The following is a 23,840-nucleotide window of genomic DNA, read 5'->3' as shown; positions in this document are numbered from 1 at the left end:
CTGCTGCTACTTTTCTCATTAAAAAAAACAAAACTAAACCCTAAAATGCTATTATTCCAAAAGTGAAATATGCAATTATGTACATTCCTGTGGACTGCAGCTACCACAACTCCCTGTGCCTGTAAACTGCTTGATGTACAGGGATACCCAGAGCTTTATGAAGATAAGAATCAGAACAGGGGAGAGGTTTGAGAATCGGTCACCTCCTCCTGCCAACATTCCTGGAAGAGGGCATTCTTGAATCTGGCACACTGTGGTTTTCCTTCTTCCCTCTCCCCTTTTCTTTGGCCTTCCCCCCCCCATCTAGTTTTTCTCATCCCTGGTTTTGTTTTCCTTTTTGTCTTCCCTCAGAGTCAACCCAACCATCATCCAACCCATTTTCCTTCCTCTTTTTCTTCCCTCTCTTTCCCCCTTTTTTCCTTCTCCTTCGGTTTTAAAGATAGTGTCTGATGCAGCGCTGCGGGGGATTGGACCCGGATTGGCTGGGCCAGCATTTCAAAGGCCAATCGGCTGGAGGAGACGATGGAAGGAGTATTATGCTAATCCAGAGAATCAGAGAGAGAGAGGGGGGGGGTCCCGCCCGGGTCCCGCCCCTCTTCCCTGCCGTACTAGGGACCCGAGCTGCCTGGAGAAAAGTGAATGGCAAGGAAAGGTACAAAAGAGCGTTGAACTGGAACCAGCAGCTCAGGCGCCAGCGGAGAGCGCGCTTCCCTCCCTTCCCTGGGCAGAGATCTCCTCGCCCGGGTCTCTCCCTCTCTCTCTTTCGGCAAAGAATCCCCCACCCCTCCTATTTCGTCAAGGGCTTGGAGAAGAGCAAATCGCAGCCCACCTTCTCTCCGGAGAGACTGGAAAGCCGAGACCCAACTAGCCTCAAACCGAACTCCTTCAGCAGATCTTTTGGGAGAAAGTTGACCGCGCGATCTGCGGGGAAGGGATCATGAACCGGGCGAAAGGATTCTCCAGAGAAGTTGCCTTTGGCACGTCGATCTCTTTGCTCTGCGCTGGGACCCTGGTTTGCCTTACCGAGGCGAAAGGGACGTATTACCGCCATCCTCTGCCCATCTCTTACGGCAGCAGATACAACCTCTATACCTCGGGATCTAGCCCTCAACTCACTCCGGAGAAGCCCCTGGCGAGACATAAGTAAGGCATCTTAATTTTGTTCGCGCGGTCTTCCCGTGTCTTTGCAAATCCCTCGGGAAGCAGGTATTCGGTTACACACCTTCCCATCCATTTTCGGAGGCAGCTTCGGTGTTTCTTACCCATTTCTCCTTTTCTCCTTTTCTGATGGTTTAGTCAATTTCATTCTTGGGTCAATTTCATTTGTCCCAGAGGATTTTCCCCACCCTTACCCGGGGGTCCCCGTGATACTACTGAGGTATATGAATTGGGGAGTGATTTCCACGCGTGGAAAGAGAAAATAGATGTTTTCTACTCCCCTACGCTGAGTTTCTTCTGAACTTCTTTTCCCTCTCCTCACTGCCCGCCCCCATACTGCTCCTCCTTGCCTTCTTTCCAAGAAGATCGTAGATCTGCAGAATTTCTATGGATTTTAGCAATCTGGAATGCTCCGCAGAGAAGGGCTGGAAGAACGGGTTGGTTTATGGAGAAGCGTGCATTTCATTTTATTTACGGTTGCTCCAAAGGGTGTTCAGTAAACCGGGGGCCGCTATTTCTGGACGGATTTAAAGTAGAAGATGCAGCACTGCGAGGGGGGGGGAGGGATTTCTCGCTCTCGACTTGCACACCAGAGATCCAGTCCATCATAAGAGGTTTCTTTCCCCTCCGAAACACTCGGAACAGATCGGGATGATGAGTCGGAAGGGAAGGAGGGGAGGTGCGGGTTATTCGTTCCCCGGCGGGCCCGCTCCCACACCCGGGTACCCTTTCTCCAGTTCAGGGGCAAGGAATTTTCCCTCCGAATTCCTCGAGCTTGAACGCGCCTCCTCGCTCGCTCGCTCGCTGGAGAAAGGGCGGAGAGGTGAGGGCGTGCCCGAAGGGGGAGGAACCGCGGCGCTTTGAGCTGGAGACGGAGATCACCTGCTTTGGCTCCGGGACAAGTGGGGAAATGGGACTTCCAGGCAGGTAGATTGGTGGATGGCCATACAGAGAGCACACGCCGAGATACTGCTTGGGAATAATCGTAAAAAAAGTCTCGCTATAGAAGGAACCAAATCTAGACAGCATACTAAAAAGCGGAGACATCACCCTGCCAACAAAAGTGTGTATAGTCGAGGCTATGGTTTTTCCAGTTGCCTTGTCTGGCTGTGAAAGTTGGACCATAAGGAAGGCTGAGCGCCAGAGAATTGAGGCCTTTGAACTATGGTGCTGGAGAAGACTCCTGCCAGTCCCTTGGACTGAAAGGCGATCAAACCGGTCAGTCCTAGAGGAGATCAACCCTGACTGCTCCTTAGAAGGCCAGATCCTGAAGATGAAACTCAAATACTTTGGCCACCTAATGAGAAGGAAGGATTCACTGGAGAAGAGCCTAATGCTGGGAATGATTGAGGGCAAAAGAAGAAGGGGACGACAGAGAACGATGTGGCTGGATGGAGTCACTGAAGCAGTCGGTGTGAGCTTAAATGGACTCTGGGGGATGGTAGAGGACAGGAAGGCCTGGAGGAACATTGTCCATGGAGTCATGATGGGTCGGACACAACTTCGCAATTAACAACAACAACAGAAGGAACAATACATTGCAAAGAGAGAAATCTCCCAAATTAAGCATCTAGATGAACAGGACAGTGTGCAGCTGGCTGCCTTCTGAAGCTAAAGGGTTTGTGGAAATTGCAAAGTAAAAAAGGGAATTGTGACAAGCAGCTCAGGCACCGGTGGCCTCCCGCATGCCTATTTCAGTGTTAGATCCCTTCTTTCTTGCAATAGCTAGAGAAAGTTTGTGAAGTACTCCGGAATTATGGAAGGTACGTTACACAGAGAAATGTGGGGGACGCATGAACCAGTTAGTGTGATGATATAGTTGGGTTCCAGACTGGCTCCCAAGAATCACTCAGCCAGTTCCTACTAGTGGGTGCAATACTTAAAGCATGGGACTGGATCTAGGGATACTAGCAATAGCAATAGCTCTTAGACTTATATACCGCTTTACAGTGCTTTTTTCAGCCCTTTCTAAGTGGTTTACAGAGTCAGCATATTTCCCCCAACAATCTGGGTCCTCATTTTACCCACCTCGGAAGGATGGAAGGCTGAGTCAACCTTGAGACTGGTGAGATTTGAACTGCCAAATTGCAGGCAGCTGGCAGAAGTAGCCTGCAGTACTGCACTCTAACCACTGTGTCACCATGACTAACTTACTCTCTTTCATCTCTCCTATTCCTGTGCACCAAAATAACCCTCTGAAATAGGAGGGATGAAAGAGATCAATTGGGCCTAAATTAGCTAGTCTCCCTAGTTCTACTCCCATGCTTTAAGTATTACACCCCACTAACAGGAACTGAGAGATATTTGGGAGCCAGTCTGCAGCACTAGCTACATCATCAGGGTTTATGTGTCCCCCACATTTCTCTGTGTAACTTGTCTTCCCTATTTCTGAGGATGCTGCAGGGAAACTTCAACCAAGACTGGAGACATGAGTAAAAAGCACAGGCCACATTCCTGCAACTACTCAGGATCCTGCCACAGTATTAATGCTGCTATACTGCAATTCTGAGAAGTTTTATTTATTTAATTTATATGCTGTCCAGAGTTGATTTGGATAGTGAGGTGGGCAACATATACATTTAATAATATGCTCAGAATTACAGTCTAATAGATAGCTTATTGATGAATGATGTGTGTCATTCATCATCACCTTTGCATCTGTGTTGAATACCGGTCATTGCCTGGATCAGTTCCTGCAATTTTCTTGGCAAGATTTTAGATGTGATTTGCCATCTTTCCAGGGCTTAAGAGACAGTGACTGGCTGAAGGTCACTCACATTTTAGCCTGACACCTTAGCCACTGCACCACACAGGCTCAATAAATCCTTATTTCTGTTCAGTTGATACCATTGGATATTTATTTGGAATTTAGGTTACATTCCTATGTCATCTTATTTACTAAGAGTCAACCCCTTGAACTCAATGAGACTTATTACTGCTGAGTAGAGTTTTGCATTGTTGTTGTTAGTTGCGAAATCATGTCCGACCCATCGTGACCCCATGGACAATGTTCCTCCAGCCCTTCCTGTCCTCTACCATCCTCTGGAGTCCATTTAAGCTCACACCTACTGCTTCAGTGACTCCATCCAGCCATCCTGTTCTCTGTCGTCCCCTTCTTCTTTTGCCCTCAATCTTTCCCAGCATTAGGGTCTTCTCCAGTGAGTCCTTCCTTCTCATTAGGTTGCCAAAGTATTTGAGTTTCATCTTCAGGATCTGACCTTCTAAAGAGCAATCAGGGTTGAGCTCCTCTAGGACTGACCGGTTTGATCACCTTGCAGTCCAAGGGACTCGCAGGAGTCTTCTCCAGAACCATAGTTCAAAGCAGTGGTGAAATTCAGCCGGTTCTATCTGGCTCAGGTGAACCAGTAGCGCCGGTGGCAGGAGGCTCCACCCACCCACCTGGATGTCATCACATCCCATTTTTTACCCTCTGCGCATGCGCAGAAGGCTCTGTACATGCTCACATTTGCAAACTGCTAGTGAAGGTAAGTGGATTTCACCCCTGGTTCAAAAGCCTCAATTCTTTGGCGTTCAGCCCTTCTTATGGTCCAACTTTCACAGCCATACATTGAAAGAGTTTCGCACAGGCTTGCCCTTTTCATTTGTTCCAAAAATCCATTCTTTTTCTCAGATGTGAAGCATATCATTATTTACAGCCTTTTTTTTTTCTTTTTCAAAAAGGGAAGCAAAAGGCTTCCCCAGACTTCAGTGAAAGCCCAAGGGAGGGGGTAGATGGAAGAGGAGATAATATTGTTTTAAAGCAAAGTTTGAAGGGCTGCTGACAGGTGCATTCAACCATGAATTGCAAATAGTTGTTTACATCAGGTGCATTTTATATACCATCTGCTGAATGAGACCGATCCATTTTTTCACAGCCTCCCCTCTATCCCTCTGAAGTGCTCCATAGAGAGCTTTGAAAGAGGTAGACGATTGTGCGAGTAACAGGGAGGTTGAAAGACAAGGGGACATTGTCCAAAAATTGCATGGAGACAACTTTTACGTGTGATACTTCATGGATGAACTTAGTTTTCAGTGATCCCGTTTCTATGGTCAGTGCACTCCAGCAGAGTCCTTTGGTTATGCAGGATTACAGGGAGAAGAAAGATCCCAAACATCCCTAAATCTTGATTCAGCAGGTTTTATTTTTTTAAATTTTAACGTAGCAGCATTATTTGTTCTGCATTGTTATATGCAGTTACATTATTATTATTATTATTATGGTCTATTTATCCAACAAATTCCATAATAAAAAAGAGCCTTGGTGGCGCAGCAAACTAAAGCGCTGTTAAGTAATACCAGCTGCCTGCAATTATTGCAAGTTCAAATCTCACCAGGCTCAAGGTTGACTCAGCTTTCCAGCCTTTCGAGGTAGGTAAAATGAGGACCCGGATTGTGGGGGCAATAAGCTGACTTTGTATAAAAAAAAGAACACCGCTGGGGGGGGGCGAAAGCCCTACTAAGCAGGTATATACAAAAGTATGAAGGCTATTGCTTAACGTATTGTAAGCCGCCCTGAGTCTCCGGAAAAAGGGTGGCATATAAATCGAACCAATAAATAAATAAATAAATACATTTTTAGACTGGGTATTTTCCAACGATTTGGGTTCCATGAACCTAGATGTCATGAGTCGTCATCTTCTTCTCTTTCTTCTTCTTCTTCTCCTCCTCCTTCCTCTTCCTCCCTCCTCCCCCTCCTCTTCCTTCCCCTCTCTCACCCCCCTTTATTTGTTTGGCATACAAAGCCAGTTAATTTTAAATAACAATCTACTACCATTATGAAGAATAAATGAAGTGGGACACATTCTTGTGTTCCTGCAGAATAATCACAAACTGGCTGAAATAGAATTGGGGTCAACAATTCCACCCAGAAATGGCACTCCTGAGAGACAGGCTGGGAAATTATTGATTCTCCTAAGAGGACACACAATAAAACCAAAAAAATTAAAGAATGGTGTGGAGCAAGTAGATAGAGCAGATTCTCCCCCTTTCCATAATACCGAGAACTAGGGGTCACCCAATGGCCGGAGATTCAGGACGGACAAAAGAAACAGTGTCCCACGACCCATAATTAATTCATGGAATGTACTGCCAAAGAACATTATTGGACTGTATTCCAACCTGTCTGTTAGGCTAGGAAGTTCAAATCAGGTTGATTTGCTTCAAAATATGAGCTTTCTTAATGAAGAAAGGTTTCACCATGCATTAAATTGTGCGAACCATCCCACCCTCCTCCATCCTCATAAACCAGCCCACAAATGCATCTTCTGTTGGTTCCAAGGCCAGGTTTTACATCACACACCAAGAGTCATATATCAAAAGTGGGCACAACCAAGGCCTATTTTGGGAGAGAAGTTCAGAAGTTTTAAGGGGTCAAACACAGCCCCAAATGCAAAACAAACAAAATAGAGGTAGTCCTCGACTTATAACAATTCGTTTAGCGACCATTCAAAATTACGACAGTGAAAAAAGTGACTTATGACCATTTTTCACACTTATGACCATTGTAGAATCCCCATGGTCACGTGACGTACATTTGGATGCTTGACAACTGACTCACATTTATGATGGTTGCAGTGTCCCTGAGTCATGGAATCCCCTTTTGTGACCTTCTAACAAGAAAAATCAATGGGGAAACCAGTTTCACTTAACAATCGTATTACTAATTTAACAACTGCAGTGATTCACTTAACACCTTAAATTTTGGGCTCAGTTGTGGTCGTAAGTCGAGGACTACCTATATTATCAGTTCTATCCATGTTGGATGACCCATAAAAAGAATGTTAGGGAAACTTGGAACATGAGCCAAACGTTTGGCACCCCAGCCATAAGCCAAGTGTCTTCTGAATGTAATGCATAACTCTTGCTACTAGTATGCCAGTCCCAAAGTTGCTGTTTCAGGAGGCAACTGGACTTTATTTTTTCTTTTGAAGACATTTCACTTCTAACCCAAGAAGTTTCTTCAGCTCTGAGAGGATAGTGGGGAATGGACCCTCTAAAACAGTGGTTCTCAACCTGTGGGTCGCGACCCCTTTTGGGGTCGAATGACCCTTTCACAGGGGTCGCCTAAGACCATCGGAAAACACATATTTTCGATGGTTTTAGGAATAATTTTATGGTTGGGGGTCACCACAACACGAGGAACTGTATTAAAGGGTTGTGGCATTAGGAAAGTTGAGAACCACTGCTCTAAAAGGATGCAAATGTGCAGATGCCTGCAAGGAATATGAATTCTTCCATTCCCCACTATCCTGTCAGAGCTGAAGAAGCTTCTTGGATGAGAAGTGAAACGTCTTCAAGAGAAAAAACAAGGAAGTCCAGTTACCTTTGGGACAACCATGACCTGGATGGCTGAGAATCTCTACAGACATTTAGCTATATAATTTGGGATGAACACCCTTTGAATGGTGTGGGAGTAGGAATGATTTCCAGAGAAAAAACTGCAGACTACAGGAACCAGGAGAACTACTCAGGTGACCCTGAGGACACAGATAAACCTCCAAGTTCTTCAACGACCATCGGAAAACACATATTTTCGATGGTTTTAGGAATAATTTTATGGTTGGGGGTCACCACAACACGAGGAACTGTATTAAAGGGTCGCGGCATTAGGAAAGTTGAGAACCACTGCTCTAAAAGGATGCAAATGACCAGCTGTCTGCAAGGAATAAAAAATCCTTCCATTCCCCACTAACCTGTCAGAGCTGAAGAAGTTTCTTGGATGAGAAGTGAAAAGTCTTCAAGAGAAAAAACAAGAAAGTCCAGTTGCCTCCTGAAAAAGCACCTTTGGGACAACCATGACTTGGATTACTGAGTATCTCTACAGATTTATGACAGTATGATAGTACACTTCATTTGGAGGAAGGAGTTGCAGGGAACTGTTTCTTAGCACAGCTCAGAGTGCATGAGGCTGAATGGAAAGCAAAAAAAATGTAATGAAAGACAAAATAGCATCTCCTATGCAGATGCTGGTAAGAGCATCTGGAATATGTGTTTCCTATGCTCTTGAGAGATCCACTGGATGAAAATTGAAGGCTGCGTCCTCCTGCTGAGTTATGGGGCCTTTCCAAAAAAGGACTAAAGTGGAGAGGAAAGACAGGCAACATGTGTGAACTGGTGGGCTCGTTTGGAATTTTAAGAATATTGCAGGGATGGTGACACTGCTTTTTTATTAGATTTATAATCTGTTTTCCCTCTGGAGCTGGACGTAGTTTACCTTGGAATCCCCATTCATTTTATGTTCTTCAAGATAGGTTGGACTGAGAGAGAACAACTGGTTCTTCGTGGGCAAGAGTGACACAGATTGAATGAAATCAAACCAGGTGAAGTTAGGTGGGGTAAGGAACTTGGCAGGTGCCCCAGGAGAGGTCTGCAGGCATGTTGTGGCCTGCTCTGCTCCTGACACAAATAAGGTTAAAACCTCTGATACTTTAAGCACGAATCATTTGTTTTCATCCAAAGAGTCTCAGGCCTGGGCTGACAGAAGTGGTGGTTGAAGTAAATTAATAGAACAGTTTGAAAGCTTTTAAGAAGGAATCAAAGGCAGAGCCTCACAAGCCTCTTCTGCAGGATCTAAAAGAGTTAATCATTATTGTGCATTACATGAGTCTCTGTGTTGTCATACATGTATTCCAGTTTATGTATTTCAATCCAACCTGGTTTGCACCTACATGAATTCCACCAAGCTTCTTGCAAACATTTGCCTAAACATTTTGTTTAATCAAGTTTCTTTCTTTCTTTTTTTTTAAGGGCATGCCCTTAAAAAATACTACTAATGAATTACACAGGGGCTATTTCTTCAGTCCATGAAAAGGACATTGTATGCGCTTTTTGTAGCCAAACTTCTTATAGGAGAGTTTAAAAATATTATTTCTTAAATAAAAGCCATTCTTTAAAAGAGCTGGTCATTCAACCATTCATCCTTTGGCTGTCCTTTTCATTGTCAGGAGAATTCTCTGTCCTTGGCATAGAAAACTTTAGAAACATATCAGAACAACCCCCAAAGGTTTATTATAGCTTTTCCCCAACTTGTTACCCTCCAGATTTTAAATTTATAATTAAATTTATAAATTTAATTTATAACTTTATTGTCATTGTACGTGTATACACAGTATACCCATACAACGAAATTCCCTTAACACCCAAAGACCAGGTCCAACACACATAACAATCCCCAAACACACTCCCACCCACTACAATTCCCCACCCCTAAACCACCCAAGCATCCACACAACAGACCAAGTAATACTGTCCAACAGCTCACTGATGGTAGCCCTTTAGTTCATTGTTGAGTGCAATTATAACTCTGGGATAAAAACTATTCAGAAAATGGGTGGTCCGAGTTTTAATTGTTCTGTATCTTCTGCCAGAAGGCAACAGTCCAAAAAGATTGTAAGCAGGATGGGAAGAGTCTCTGAGAATGTTATGCAACTTTCTCAAACAGCGAGATTCGAAGATGTCGTTCAGAGCCGGTAGCTGGAGTCTGATGATATTCTGGGCAGTTTTAATGATTCTCTGTAGAGCTTTTTTGTCCGCTACAGAGCTGCTCCCATACCATACCATGCAAGAATGCCGTCAGGACACTCTCAGTGGTGCTGCGATAGTAGGACAGAAGTAAATGCTGAGATAGATTTATCTTCCTGAGCATTTTCAGGAAATACAGCTCTTCTGTGACTTCTTCATAAACATGTTAGCATTCATAGTCCATGAGAGGTCCTCCGAGATATAAATGCCCAGAAATTTAAAACTACCCACCCTCTCCACCTCCTCACCATTTATGTACAGTGGTAGATGTACATCTCTCTTCCTCCTGAAGTCAATTATAAGTTCTTTAATTTTTGATACTGTAGATAGCCTCCAGCACAATATTTGGGAATTTCATCACAGGTAAAAGACACAAAATTTGAGGGTTTCTCGTCCCTAAAGGCAATAAATGAAAGCAACAGCAGTGGCTAGCTATAACTGTTCCATATTCTACACAAGTTTTATAGTGGCATCTGGTTAGCTACTATGAAAAACAGGATGAGAAACATATGGTTTTTTTTATAGATGCAACTGAGATTTACATTTGCAGTTTTCTAAGCCATCTGCTGACCTTTTATGAGATTATTTGGCCCCATAGAATTAATATTAACATAAATAGGCATGTTACTGAAATATATATATATATAATTTGAGATAGTGAACGCACACAAAATGCATGAAAGTAAGCACAGACCCAGTCATCATTCTTGCATATGGGTAATCCTCAATTTACACTATAATTGGCAATTAGAGTCATAAATTGTGACATTGTGACAATTGTAAAGCAGATGATCACATGAGCAGACCCCATTTTATGACTTTTTTTTTTTTGCAGTGGCCATTCCACGAACGCTACGGTCGTAAAGTGAACACCGCAGTTGCAGAGTGAATGCTGCAGTCGTTAAACAAACTCATTGTTGGCTATGGGGCAGAAATAAATGGCAAAAACACCATAAATCATGATCATGTGACTGCAGGACACTGCAAAGGAATATATGTGCAGGCTGACTGCAGAGTGCCCAAACTGTGGTCATATGACCTAGGGGAGGGCTGATGTCATAAATTCAGAACTGAATCATAAGTACTTTTTGGGAGTCGGTTGTAACTTTGAGCAATTGATGAGTAAGCTGGTCATAAATTGAGTGCTACCTGTACTGAACACCGCTATGTATTTTCTTTCTCCTTGATAGCTAGAAGGTCAACAGATTCTGCAAAACCAGGAATTTGATTAATTCAGTAGCCAGCATGCTTTGCTACATCCATTCAAAGTTATGCGGCTGCTTAAGTATTTAGAAAGAAACTCACATCAAAAAGGGAAAGGATCTATTTAAGTACAGGCATGTAGGACACAGGTCCATTCGCTCTCTCTCCTCTCTCTCTCCTGCCTCCCTTCTTCGAAGCTGCTGTTTCGGCTGAAAGTGCTTGGATTAACACAAAAAAGAAAGGCCCAGGCTCCATGTCTACAGTGTGAGAATCTGCTATTCTTTCTCCTGGGAGAATGTGTAAACACAGAAAGAGATTTCAGTGTTTGGCTGATTGTTTGGATGGATGAATAGAATAACTGACTGATAATCTGGAGGGAATTTTAGGCTCCCAACAACCAGAGGGATGGAAATTAAGCATCCCAGAGACCTACCGCATGGCAGAACTAAAGGGAAGCTGGCTGCATTTGCAGAACATGCTTCACCAGGTCTGTTAAAGGCTGAGAGGCTCCATTTGCATAATGAGTGAAGCTTGGTTAGTTTTAAGTTTAATCTGTTGTTTTGCGGCTTAGCACACTGTGTAAACTCAATCCGTTTTGTTTGTTTATAGGTCAACGGATTCTGCAAAACCAGAAATTTGATTAATTCAGTAGCCAGACTAAGCGGGTTGCGTTAACGCGGGCAATCCATCACGCTGATTCAGGGAAATATTCAATATGTATTATGCATGGATACACTGAAATAGGCGACTGTACATCTCCAACTGCAGATGGGAACTCATCTTACAATTTGGAATGTTTCCCAGTCATTCAAAGTTAATGCAGCAAAGGGAACTCTTCAGAATAAAACCTCTGTTTTGCCTGAATAGTGTAGGCCATTCCATGGAAGCCCAAATCAGCCAGATGAAAAAATTTCTTTGCCTGAATAAAATACAAAATGATCTCTCTTCCCCAGTATCCATCTGGATTGGCAATTTCGCCTTGCCATGTTCAAGGGCAGCAAGTCTGCCTGCCTGCCTGCCTGCCTGCCTGCCTGCCTGACTGACTGACTGACTGACTGACTGACTGACTGACTTGGTGCTGCCTGGAATAAAAAACTAAACAAAAAAACCTATTAGTAATCTCTTACCACATTTATTTATTTGTTCGTTAAATTTGAGACTTCCTATGCAACTATGGGTGGCTTAACCTTTTGTTTACAATATACTAAAGTACTGACCAGAAGAGTAAAATATCAACCATAAACCTCCCAGAAATGAAATAACGATTCCCCCTGTCCCCAAGGCCTAGAAGTACAATTAGGTCCTTAATGATTTCCTAAAAGCTATCATAATTGGATTCATACAAATCTTTGGGGAAAATCATTCCAGAAGGCAGGATCTGCAGGAATACATGTAGACAGACTTCCTGGTCCTGTGAGATGACATTGTATGATTGGCCGGGCCTAGTATGTGTCCACCTTACTGGATCACAAAACTAGTAGTTGTGGGGCTGTCCAAAAAGAGGGACTAGCCAGGATGCTGAGGGGGAGTGGCTAGGGGACTGCCAGTGCTGTCTCATCACCTGCCTAGAGATGCTCCCACCCCACTAATTCTCCAGTATTTTGTCTTTCTCTTTCTAGTGGCAAACTTAGGTGGTGAGGACTGATTGAGTGGAATAGAACCTCTGAGAAACAAAGGGAGGTATGAAGAATTTCAGAAGAACTGGAACAACCTATAATTTCTAAACATTTTAGAAATTCTGAGGGAGTACGATCATGGCCAAAAAAACCTAATGAGTGTCCATTGGAGAAAAAATGAGGGGAGAAATAGAAAACAGGATGGAACAATGAAATACAACAGAATATCATGGAGAAGTGCATGGAAAAGCCCAAAACCCTGAACAGAAATTCTTCTATTGGCACTGAGGATACATAGCAGCTTTTTGTTGCATCTCTTCCTCTCTTGTTATATTTCTGCCTTTAAGTCACCATCTCCAGTATACCTATTCTCTTTATTTTGTAGTAGTGATTATATTAGAAAATAGTGCAATAGATTACATTAGAAAACTGGAAAATCATCTCAGAAATAATATATTGTACTATTTCTATACGATTACCACGAAAACCCCATGGAGGTGTCCATAAAGTCACCAGGGGTTAAGACTAATTCAAGGAAATTATTACTTCTTTCAGAGGTGGAGGCAAGTTTAAGTCTTCAAGAATACAGAATAACAGATTTGGAAGGGACCTTGGGGGTCCATTATCTGCTGAAGCAGGAGACTCTATACCAGATTTCTCCAACCTTTTTGGCTTTGTGGACCAGCAGGGGGAGGTGGGAGAGGGGATGGTTCCAGTGCTCATCCACTGTTTGTACACATGGGGATGCATGTGCGTGCTCTCCTGCCACTTTTATGGCCTAATTCCTGAATGCTCAAGGCCCTGAAATGGGGCGCGGCCTGGGGATTGGGGTCCACTGCCCTCTACCATTCTGGACAAATGGTTGTCCAATCTCTTCTTAAAAACCTCCAGTGATGGAGCACCCACAACTGCAGGAGGCAGTTCCCCTAAGTCTTCAACTTTTTAGCTAAAGTTAGGTATGAGCCTGTTATGACCCAAAGAGCTCAACAAATAGCCTTCAAACCAGTGGTGAAATCCAAATTTTTTTACTATTGGTTCTGTGGGCATGGCTTGGTGGGTGTGGTGTGGTGTGGCTTGGTGGGCATGGCAGGGAAAGGATACTGCAAAATCTCCATTCCCACCCCACTCCAGGGGAAGGATACTGCAAAATCCCCATTCCCTCCCCACTCCTGGGGGAAGGATATTGCAAAATCTCCATTCCCACCCCACTCTGGGGCCAGCCAGAGTGGTATTTGCCAGTTCTCCGAACTACTCAAAATTTCCACTGCCGGTTCTCCAGAACCTGTCAGAACCTGCTGGATTTCACCCCTGCTTCAAACCCCATAATTGATTTTTCATTGTGATGTATTTCATTTTCAATTCAGGGGATGCAGCTTTTTGATGATGAAAATATAAGGTGCACCTTAGTGGATCATCTCAAAGGTTGAAGGTTTTCAGCACTTTGTAGTGTCAGAGAGATGTTCAAAAAGTTTGGGGTGTTTAAGTGCACTTTGATTTTTTTTTGTATTAAGTGATTTTCATTATTATCAAATTGCAAACAGATGGCATTCCACTTGCAAATTAATGCAGCCATTATTTCAGAATTCCAGCTAGTGCTGCAGTGGATTTTGGAGAAGACATTATCTGCCAAATTCTCAAAGTTCATAGTTCAAAGTCTCAGTTTCAGATATGATATGTATCAGCTTTGATAAAGATAATATTTACATTGCCATTTAACTGACCTCAGATAGAATATCTGTAATGTCTTCCTTTATTTCTTGTTGCATAAAAGAAACTAAATGATCATATCAGCCTTTCACAACATCTTTAAGCAAATCTCCCAGTAATCCAGGCATATTCCTTACCTGTGATTCTGGCAACACATGATTGCACTAAATATCACTGTTTTTGGGAATGCTGAATCCTTATCCACTTTCTCCAGGAAGTGCTTGGTATTCCTTGCTTCAGTTTACCGGCAAGATGTCATTCGTTGTGTTGTATGCCCGGCTATTTGCATTTTGTCTAGAAAGGTAGAATTAGACTTGGCTTGGCTGTTGTAATCAGACTTTGGAATGAGTTCTGGGATGCCAGACCTTAGCACTGATGGAGGAAATTGCTTTTTCAGTCACCTATCTTCTAACTCTCCTACTACTATTACTTCCCCCTCCTCCTCCGTCCTCCTTTTCAAATGTACATTTCATCCTTTTTTAAATCATTGTGGTTTTGTAGTGGGCATTTATTGCCCCCATTACCCTTAATCTGATTTACCTTCCCTTATCTACCACATAGTCTGTATATTTTATATCTTCAACCGAAGATTTATTTATTTTTTTATCTTTTTATTTATAATTTAATTTATATACCGCCCTTCTCCTGAAGGACTCGGGGCGGTGTACAGCCAATTAAAAACACAAGGTACAAACAACAGTTTTAAAATAGTTTAAAGTATTAAACAATTTTGGCCCGAATTTAAAACCCAAAATTTAAAACACCCAATTTAAAATCATTTACATAGATAGCACTGCCTGGCGGAACAGTAGGGTCTTAAGGGCACAGCGAAACACATGGAGGTCGGAGATCTTGCGTATTTCCGGGGGCAGTTCATTCCACAGGGCAGGAGCTCCCACAGAGAAGGCCCTTCCTCTGGGTGTCACCAGCCAACATAACTTGGCCGATGGCACCCTGAGGAGTCCCTCTCTGTGGGAGCGAATTGGCCGGTGGGAGGCTACTGGTGGCAGAAGTCGGTCTCGAAGGTACCCAGGTCCTAAGCCATGGAGCACTTTAAAGGTGGTAACCAACACCTTGAATTGGACCCGGAAGACCACTGGGAGCCAGTGCAGCTCGCGCAGGAGAGGTATCACATGGGCGCAACGAGTCGCGCCCATAATCACCCGCGCGGCCGCATTCTGGACCAGTTGGAGCTTCTGAGTGCTCTTCAAGGAGCCCCATGTAGAGAGCATTACAGTAGTCCAGCCAGGAGGTGACAAGGGCGTGAGTGATCGTGCGTAAGGCGTCCTGGTCCAAAAAAGGCCGCAACTGGCAGATCAGGCGAACCTGATAAAAAGCCCCCCTGGCCACGGCCATCATATGTTCTTCTAAAGACAGCCGTGCATCCAGGAGGACACCCAGATTGCGAGTCCTCTCTGTGGGCGGTGACAATTCACCCCCAATAGTCAGTGATGGCACCAACTGACTGTATCGGGACGCCGGAAGCCACAGCCACTCTGTCTTGGAAGGGTTGAGTCTGAGCCTATTTCTCCCCATCCAGACCCACATGGCCTCCAGGCAGCGGGACATCACATCAAGGGCATCATTGGGGTGGTCTGAGGTGGAGATGTACAACTGAGTGTCATCAGCATACTGATGGACTCTCACCCCAAAACCATGGATGATCTCACCCAGTGGCTTCACATAAATGTTGAACAGAAGGGGTGAGAGGACCGACCCTTGTGGCGCCCCCCACGCGAGGTGCCTCAAAGTCGACCTCTGCCCCCCTGCCAACACAAACTGCGAACGGTCGGAGAGGAAGGAGGAGAACCACCATAGCACAGTGCCTCCTATTCCTAACCCCCTCAACCGCTGCAGCATGATACCATGGTCGATGGTATCAAAAGCCACTGAGAGATCTAATAGGACCAGGACAGAGGAGCAACCCCTGTCCCGAGCCCTCCAGACATCATCCACCAATGCGACCAATGCAAATTCCTGATCTGTATCCATCATTTCTAGTGCAGTGGTGGGATTCAAATATTTTTACTACTGGTTCTGTGGGTGTAGCTTGGTGGGTGTGGCTTTGTGGGCATGGCAGGGCAAGGATACTGTAAAATCTCCATTCCCACCCCATTCCAGGTGAAGGATATTGTAAAATCTCCATTCCCTCCCCACTCCAGGGGAAGGTTACTGCAAAATCCCCATTTCCTCCCGATTAGCTGGGACTCGGGAGGCAGAGAATAGATGGGGGAAGGACCAGTCAGAGGTGGTATTTACTGGTTCTCCGAACTACTCAAAATTTCTGCTACCGGTTCTCCAGAACTGGTCAGAACCTGCTGAATACCACCTCTGTTCTAGTGCTATACAACTGTAAGGATTCCTGCAGCTTTCCTTAAAGACAGGCATTCTTTAAGCAATCAGTTCAAAGATTTAATGGTAACCTACTCTCACTTTCCTATGGTTGAGGAGGCTATTACAGACCAAGTATTCACACTGATCCCAAACAGCAAGTAGACTATAATCAACTGCAAGCAGAGCAATGAATTTCTTCTTCTGTGATTTGGTGCCTCTTCTTGACCATTTCCAGAAGCCTTCAAATAAAGGAGAAAAGGGCTGTATTATATTCTAGGTATACAGTCCTCTCAAGGCTGCTATTGGTTTCTCATGAACAATTCCAGCTATAAACACTTCCAGATGTAGGGTGGGCCTTTGCTCAGTCCTCCAAGGAACTAGAATAGTTGCTTTTCAATTTATTTATAAATGATCAGAAGATATAGTTGAGCAACGAGATATCCAAATTTTGAGATAGAATAAATCATTCAGGGTGGGAAAAAGCAAAAGAGATGCTTGAGGGAAAAAGGCAAGTGCAGTTCAGTATAAATGTAAACCAATGGGAGCAAAATGGAAATGATAAAAAATTCATCATAAAAAATATCACAGATGGGGGTGGAGAGTCAGTTAAAATATCATGGGAGTATGGCAACTGTGAAAAGGTGAATGTTATGCTGGCTTTTATTAAGAACTAGATGGAAAGCAGTCAATACTGTCAATACTTTATACAAATCAATAATGAATCTAGAATCTGGAATAACAAGAGTTGCTAGAAAGGAGTATCTAAAACAACCAGGAGGAACGGAGCAACTGCTACTGTGTTTTCCGCTTTATTTCTTCCCACCTTCAGCTCATCTTTATGAGAAATTCATAACAAACAGTGGAAGAACTTGATGCCTGGTTGAATGTTGAAAATAATTATTTTAAGATATGGTAACAGCCAATAAAGTAACAGCTTTAGAATGGAATTAAATAAATTCATAGATATTAAGACTATCCATGCTATCATGGCTCTGTGTGTATTTATAGGATCAGAGGCAATATGATTTGAGGTGGCAACTGATGGGAAACAATAGGGATGTTGTAAGTTGTTCTCAATTCCACTCATCTGTGCAGTTTGTAAAAAAGAAAAAAAACTGCTTTTAACATGCAGTGCCAAAAAAGAAGAACAAGGAAAGCTCAAAGATAACAGAATCAAAATAAACAACATGATAGCAATAGCACTTAGACTTATATACAGCTTCACAGAGTTTTACAGCCTTCTCTGAGCGGTTTACAGAGTCAGCATAGTGCCCCCAACAATCTGGGTCCTCATTTTACCGATCTTGGAAGGATGGAAGGCTGAGTCAACCTTGAGCCGCTCAGAATCAAACTCCTGGTGTGAGCAGTGAGTTAGCCTGCAGTAAGTACTGCATTCTAACCACTGCACCACCAAGGCTCTATGATAATATTAAAGTATAGTAGGTAGGAAGACAGGTAGGTAAATAAATAATATTCATGCATGGGAAAAAAATCAGTTTTTTAAACAACTGATTAACCATAGATCATGCAGAAGAGAATTGGTCTTCCTTTTCCCCAAAAGAAAGTGTGCTTGAAGAACACAACTTTATAACTTCAAAGTATTGTATAAACATATTATAAATTCCAAGATTTTAATGTCAAGTATGGAAGGTCTTTTCATCACAGTAAAGCAGTCTAATTAGCTATAGTCCATGCACAATAAATTCAGAGCACTCAGTGCAATAATAGGTCCCACATTTTTGAATATAGGTCAACATTGCATTGACTTATTTAAATCTTACTTCTTTTGCCAGCATTATAAGTTTATAAATATTAATCGAGAAAGGAATAATCTTGGAATAGCCCCAGAACACATGTGTCAATATCTAGTCCACTATTGTACTGAGTTTGATTTCTAGCCCTTACTAAACATCCTCAGTCTGAAGTATCCAAATCACTCAATGTGGGATTTGTTGTTGAATTGCAAAAGTGCATCTTAATAGCAATATATAGAAATTTTGAACTCCTAATCCATTGATTTTTTTAAAAAATGGGAGATTCCAATTTTTATTCTATTCCAATTCTATTTTTCTTGCAACTTACCAATATTTGTCTTTATAAAACTGCTCTGTTGTCTGTTAAAAATAAATTGTAGGCTTGGAATCATCCAAAAACTCTTAGTAGTGATCATAATATTTGAGAGGTTTCATATGCTTCTCATATGTCTGGTCCAAATTATGCAATATTAACTGAATATATTACCATTCGGCAGATTTCAACAATCTGAACATTTCTGCAACATCAGAAATGTTTTAAAATACTGATTAACCATACAACTGATATAAACTATTTATTCTATTTTTGTTCCATGAGCACAACATAGAAAGAAAACAAAATCAGTTACTATACCAGAAATTCTGAAACAGAAATTGTCTCAAAGAGTTGGTTTTCATAGAGACAGATATCAGGCTTAAGTTTCTTACTCGTCAACATCCAAATATGTCTTGCAGATTTTTAATGCCAGAAATACAACTGGCATGGGCAAAATCCAGAACTAGCATTTACTCAAATTCTAAGGGAATTAAATAGTAAGCTAGTTTATACCTTTGCACTTGATGGACAGGAAAATGCCACAACCTCGGCTGAGACAAGGGCATTTTCCTGTGCGCTGCTCCCACTATCCATCAATGGGTTAACTTCTTCAGCCTTTGGCAATAACTGAGTGAGAGCTCAATTTCCCTTTCCTGTTGCCCTGACACGCCCCTCAATCCCATGATCCCCAGTCTTCACTCAGTTATTGGCAAAGACTGAAGTGTTTTCCTAGAGCTCCAGGCTTTCAAGCTATTTTCTCCCTTTCCTAGGTTTTTATTTTATTTTTGAGTAGTTTTTTTACTTGTTTCTTTCTTTTGGCTCCCTGCCTGCATCAAGCGGAGGTTCGGCTCTACAGCTGAGCGGCGCGATCGCTCCGGCCGCCCACGCTTCACCTCGCAGGCTCCTCCGGCGCTTTAGAGTGGGGGGGAGAGAGAGCGAGCCTTGGCAGCCACCCACGCGAGCGGCGATTGAAGCAGCCGCCCGACGGAACGACGAGGGAGAGAGCGGAGAGCGGTGAGGCAGCTACCCCTCCCTCCTCCCTCCCCGGCGTCCAGGAGCCCCGCGGAGCACTTTAAACAAGCGCGGCAGGCGGTAGGACCTTCGGGCCGCCGCTGTGAGTCCGCAGCCTCCCGAAGCAACACAGCTCACACGTGGATCGAAGGAGAACAGCGCGGTGAGGGAAGCAGCCTCCCCCCTCCTCCTCTTCACTGCCAGAGCCCTTGGGGCCGCACCGGGCTGAGCGCGGCAGGCGGTAGGACCCCCGGGCCACCGCTGTGAGACCGCAGCTTCCCCAGCCCTCGGATTGCAAGCCACGTGCTCCCTCCATTGCAGGGGATTTCCAGATCCGCCATCTTGGCTGCATCCGGATAAGGGTAGCTCTGCCCTTATTGGCAGTTGGAGGCCCTCACCTCTCATAGGGCCTCCCCAACGGTGCCTGCTGCTTTAAATTCGAGGATCTTCGGGCCCCATCCGGCTGCAAGCACAGAAGCCTTCCCCTTTAAGCAGCAAGCCATATTGTGGAGAGAGCCAGATGGCAGCTTTGGGCTTGTCAGACTCTCCTTTCTCCTCGGACCCAGAGCTTGAAACAAGCCCAGCTCGCAAGGGGTCCAGATCCTCTAAAAAGCATTCAAGGAAACGGTCATCACATCATAAAGACCGTGGGGAAAAGGCCCCCCCGATCCTCGACAAGGATGCTGCAAGGCACCATAAGACCCTTGAACGCCTCTGCGAGAAGGCACAGAAGGAGAGAGCGGCAACACCTCTTCAAGGGCCCGAGCCCCCTAGTCCCTCTCCTCAGGTATGTGCGGAGGCGGGCCCTGGCATCACGAGTCTGGCCGAGCTGACACTAACACCGGCAACCCCGTGGGCAGCTGGCCTCAACCAGCAGCTGCCACGGCCCAGAGGAGCATCCCGATCATTGCCAGATGCCCCACTATCGGACCCTCCTCACTGGCGCCACCGTGGGGCGGAAGCTACATTTACACCAACGGCAGCTGGCCTGCGTGCCCCAGAGGGACCCCTACCAGCCAGCCAGCTAGACTTCCAAACCATGTTTTCAGCCACAATGTCTTCCTTCCTGGCCGCAGGCTGGCAGCAGGCTGCAGGAGGGGCCCCCCGCCAACTACCAGCCCAGGGGGCGCCCCAACGGCAACCGGCCCAGCACCAACAGGCGCAGGCCCAGTCATCCTCGTCAGAGGATTCAGACCAGGCCGAGGAGGGCCCAGAGACCTTCGAGTTATCAGAGGACGAAGGTCTGATGCCAGATTCTCCGGCTTTTACGGGCCTCTTCCGTCCAGCATTATTCAAATCGCTCCTACATAAGGCGCGCCTCACAACCAATTTAGGCGTACCTGGCGAGACCTCCGCGCCTAAATCCGCTACCACGGGCCCCCACGATGCGCTCTTCAAGTCTTCCAAGCAGGAGAAGGACTGCATCCCCTGCCCCCAGCTGTTTTCGGACGTGATCCAGAACCCCTGGGGACAGCCAGCCTCGCTAACAACCCCAAGCAGCCTAGACAAGAAGCTCTACTGCTCAGCCCAGGAATTGGAGGACCTCTTAACTCTGCCATCGGTGGACCAGCCAGTAGCCTCCCTGTCTTCCTCATCGATGGTGTCCACGGATGCTGTAGACGGGCTCAAAGCTGAGGACAAGAGGACAGAGTGGGCCCTCCGTAAGTCCCATCAAGCAGCGGCCTGGGCAATCAGGACGGCAACGGCGACCTCCTTTTTCAACAGAGCCACTCTCATCTGGCTACGCCAACTACAGGAAAAACTGCCCCCGGAAGACGCTAGGCTACATCAGGATTTGAATAAGATCCTAGCCGCCACCGAATATGCCGCGGATGCATCCCTGAATTCCGCCAAATTCGCTTCTAGATCTCTGGCCTCGAACATCACAGCAAGGAGGCTGTTCTGGCTTCGCCCCTGGAAGGCAGATCTTAAAGCCAAATGGAAGCTAGCCGCAGCCCCGTACAAGGCCCCAGACTTGTTTGGGGCAGCCTTGGACCCAGTCTTGATCGAAGATAAAGACAAGAGGAAGGTGCTCCCATCAGCGTACCGGCGGCAGGACCGCAGATACACACCTTACTCTTACCAGCAGCCCTTTCGGACCAGCTCAGGGCCGAGGGGGACCCCACCACAACGCTCCCAATTCCAGAGTACAAGCAGACACCAGGACAGATCTCAGTTCCGAGACCGCGGCCGACCCCAGCAAGCCAAACGGTCCTTCCGCGGGGCCGGTTTCAAAACCGCCAGAAGGGGGAAGTGACGGCCGGGCCGGGGGCCCCATCGGCGGGAGACTCCAACGCTTCCACCAGCAATGGGCCCGATCAACGGAGGACTCGTGGATTCAGCGCACGATCTCATCGGGGCTCTCCATCGAATTCTCTGGTCCTACACCCAGTCGCTTTGTACGTTGCCCGGTCCCACAGTCCAAAGACCTCAGAGACCTCCTGGCACAAGAGATCGCACACCTGCTGGAGATACGAGCCATAGAACCGGTGCCTCTCGACCAGCAGGGTACAGGCTTCTATTCAACTCTCTTCCTGGTGCCCAAAAGCTCGGGAGGCTGGAGAGCCATTCTGAATCTCAAACGACTAAACCGGTCGGTAAAGTACCGCAGATTCAAAATGCACTCCCTCAAGACAATATTAGCGGGCGTAAGGAGAGGGGACCTCCTCCAGTCAGTCGACCTGCGGGAGGCATATCTGCATGTACCGATCCACCCCAGCCACCGGCGCTTCCTGAGATTCGAATTTGCAGGTCAGCACTTCCAGTACCGCGCAATGCCCTTTGGCCTCTCGTCGGCACCTCGTACCTTCACCAAGCTGGTAGCGGTGGTGGCGGCCACACTACACGCCATCCCAGTGCGTCTCCTCTGCTACCTCGACGACATTCTGATCCTATCGTCGTCACACAGCCAGGCTACCAAGGATATGGAAAGAGTTCTGAGGGCATTCCAAGACCACGGCTTTTCCATCAACTTCGAGAAAAGCCAGCTACAGCCATCCTCTCGACTGCTGCACCTGGGGGCGGAGATCGACTCAATCAGAGGCCAAGTCTTCCTCTCTCAAGAGAGGATCCTGAGCATTCGAGACCTAATCCAACAGGTCTCGGAAGCGGGGAGAGTGCCCCTGATACAGCTGGCATCACTCCTCGGGAAGATGGTCTCCTGCTTCGGTATCGTTCCGTGGGCACGCAGACACTCGCGGGCCCTCCAATGGTTCCTGCTGCCCTTCCAGAGAGCAGGCAAGACCAACCTGAAACGCAGGGTAACCTTACCACCTCAGGTCCGTCTCTCCCTCGGATGGTGGAGGTCCCCGGCACTCCTCAAGGGCTGCGAGTTCCTGGACCCGGACAGGCTCACACTGACCACAGATGCAAGCCTGTGGGGATGGGGTGCCCATCTGCACCACCTGGTAGCCCAGGGCCAGTGGTCCAGGAGCGAACGGCAAAGCAGCATCAACCTCCTGGAACTCCGGGCAATCAGGCTGGCACTACGGCAATTCCAGACAGCAGTTCAAGGACAGCACGTTCTGATCCGCACAGACAACATCTCGGCAAAAGCTCACGTCAACAGGGAAGGCGGCACGAGGTCTCACACACTGATGTTCGAGTCCGAGGCTCTATTCGCCTGGGCGGAGTCTCATCTGCTCTCGATCAAAGCGGAGCACATCTCGGGATCAACCAATGTCAGGGCGGACTGGCTCAGCCGCGAACTGATAGACCCAGCGGAGTGGCAGCTACACCCACGCCTGTTCCGGGAGCTCAGCGACCGCTTTGGGATGCCGGAGGTGGACCTCTTCGCGACCCCGACCAACGCCCAGCTAACTCGCTTCATATCTCGATACCCATCTGCACAGGCGGAAGACCACGACGCCCTAAGATGCAGATGGCCCAAGGGCCTACTCTACGCCTTTCCACCGATTCCCCTCATCCCTCGTCTCATCCGGAAGCTACTGACGGAGGAGGCCGACCTACTGCTGGTGGCTCCCCATTGGCCTCGAAGACCGTGGTACGCCGACCTCGTGGCGTTATCCGTGGAGCAACCCTGGCAGATCCCCCTCCACCAGCTGGAGCTCTGCCAGGGGGCGGTCAGTCATCCAGAGCCTCAGTGGCTACGATTGACCGTCTGGCACTTGAGAGGGTCATCCTAAAGAGAGATAGACTATCTGATGGCGTAGTAAATACTATCCAGGCTGCCAGACGGCCCTCAACGACCCGCATTTACGA

At 46.1% G+C, this 23,840-nt stretch overlaps 1 protein-coding gene across 1 annotated transcript in view; it reads left to right on the top strand.

The window, feature by feature from the left end:
• Positions 1 to 937: 937 nt before the first annotated feature.
• Positions 938 to 23,840, top strand: part of EMILIN3 (elastin microfibril interfacer 3) — a 42,065-nt gene continuing 19,162 nt past the window's right edge. Inside the window, exon 1 of the mRNA XM_070939982.1 lies at positions 938 to 1,143. Coding sequence (XP_070796083.1) covers positions 938 to 1,143 — 206 coding nt within the window. The remainder of the gene's footprint in view (positions 1,144 to 23,840) is intronic.

This window comes from Pituophis catenifer, unplaced genomic scaffold, assembly GCF_029215685.1.
Source record: "Pituophis catenifer annectens isolate HBS135680 unplaced genomic scaffold, rPitCat1.0.hap2 SCAF_3, whole genome shotgun sequence".
Taxonomy (NCBI): Eukaryota; Metazoa; Chordata; class Lepidosauria; order Squamata; family Colubridae; genus Pituophis; species Pituophis catenifer.
Note: the sequence above shows the minus strand (reverse complement) of the source record. Positions and strands in the feature narration are given on the sequence as shown.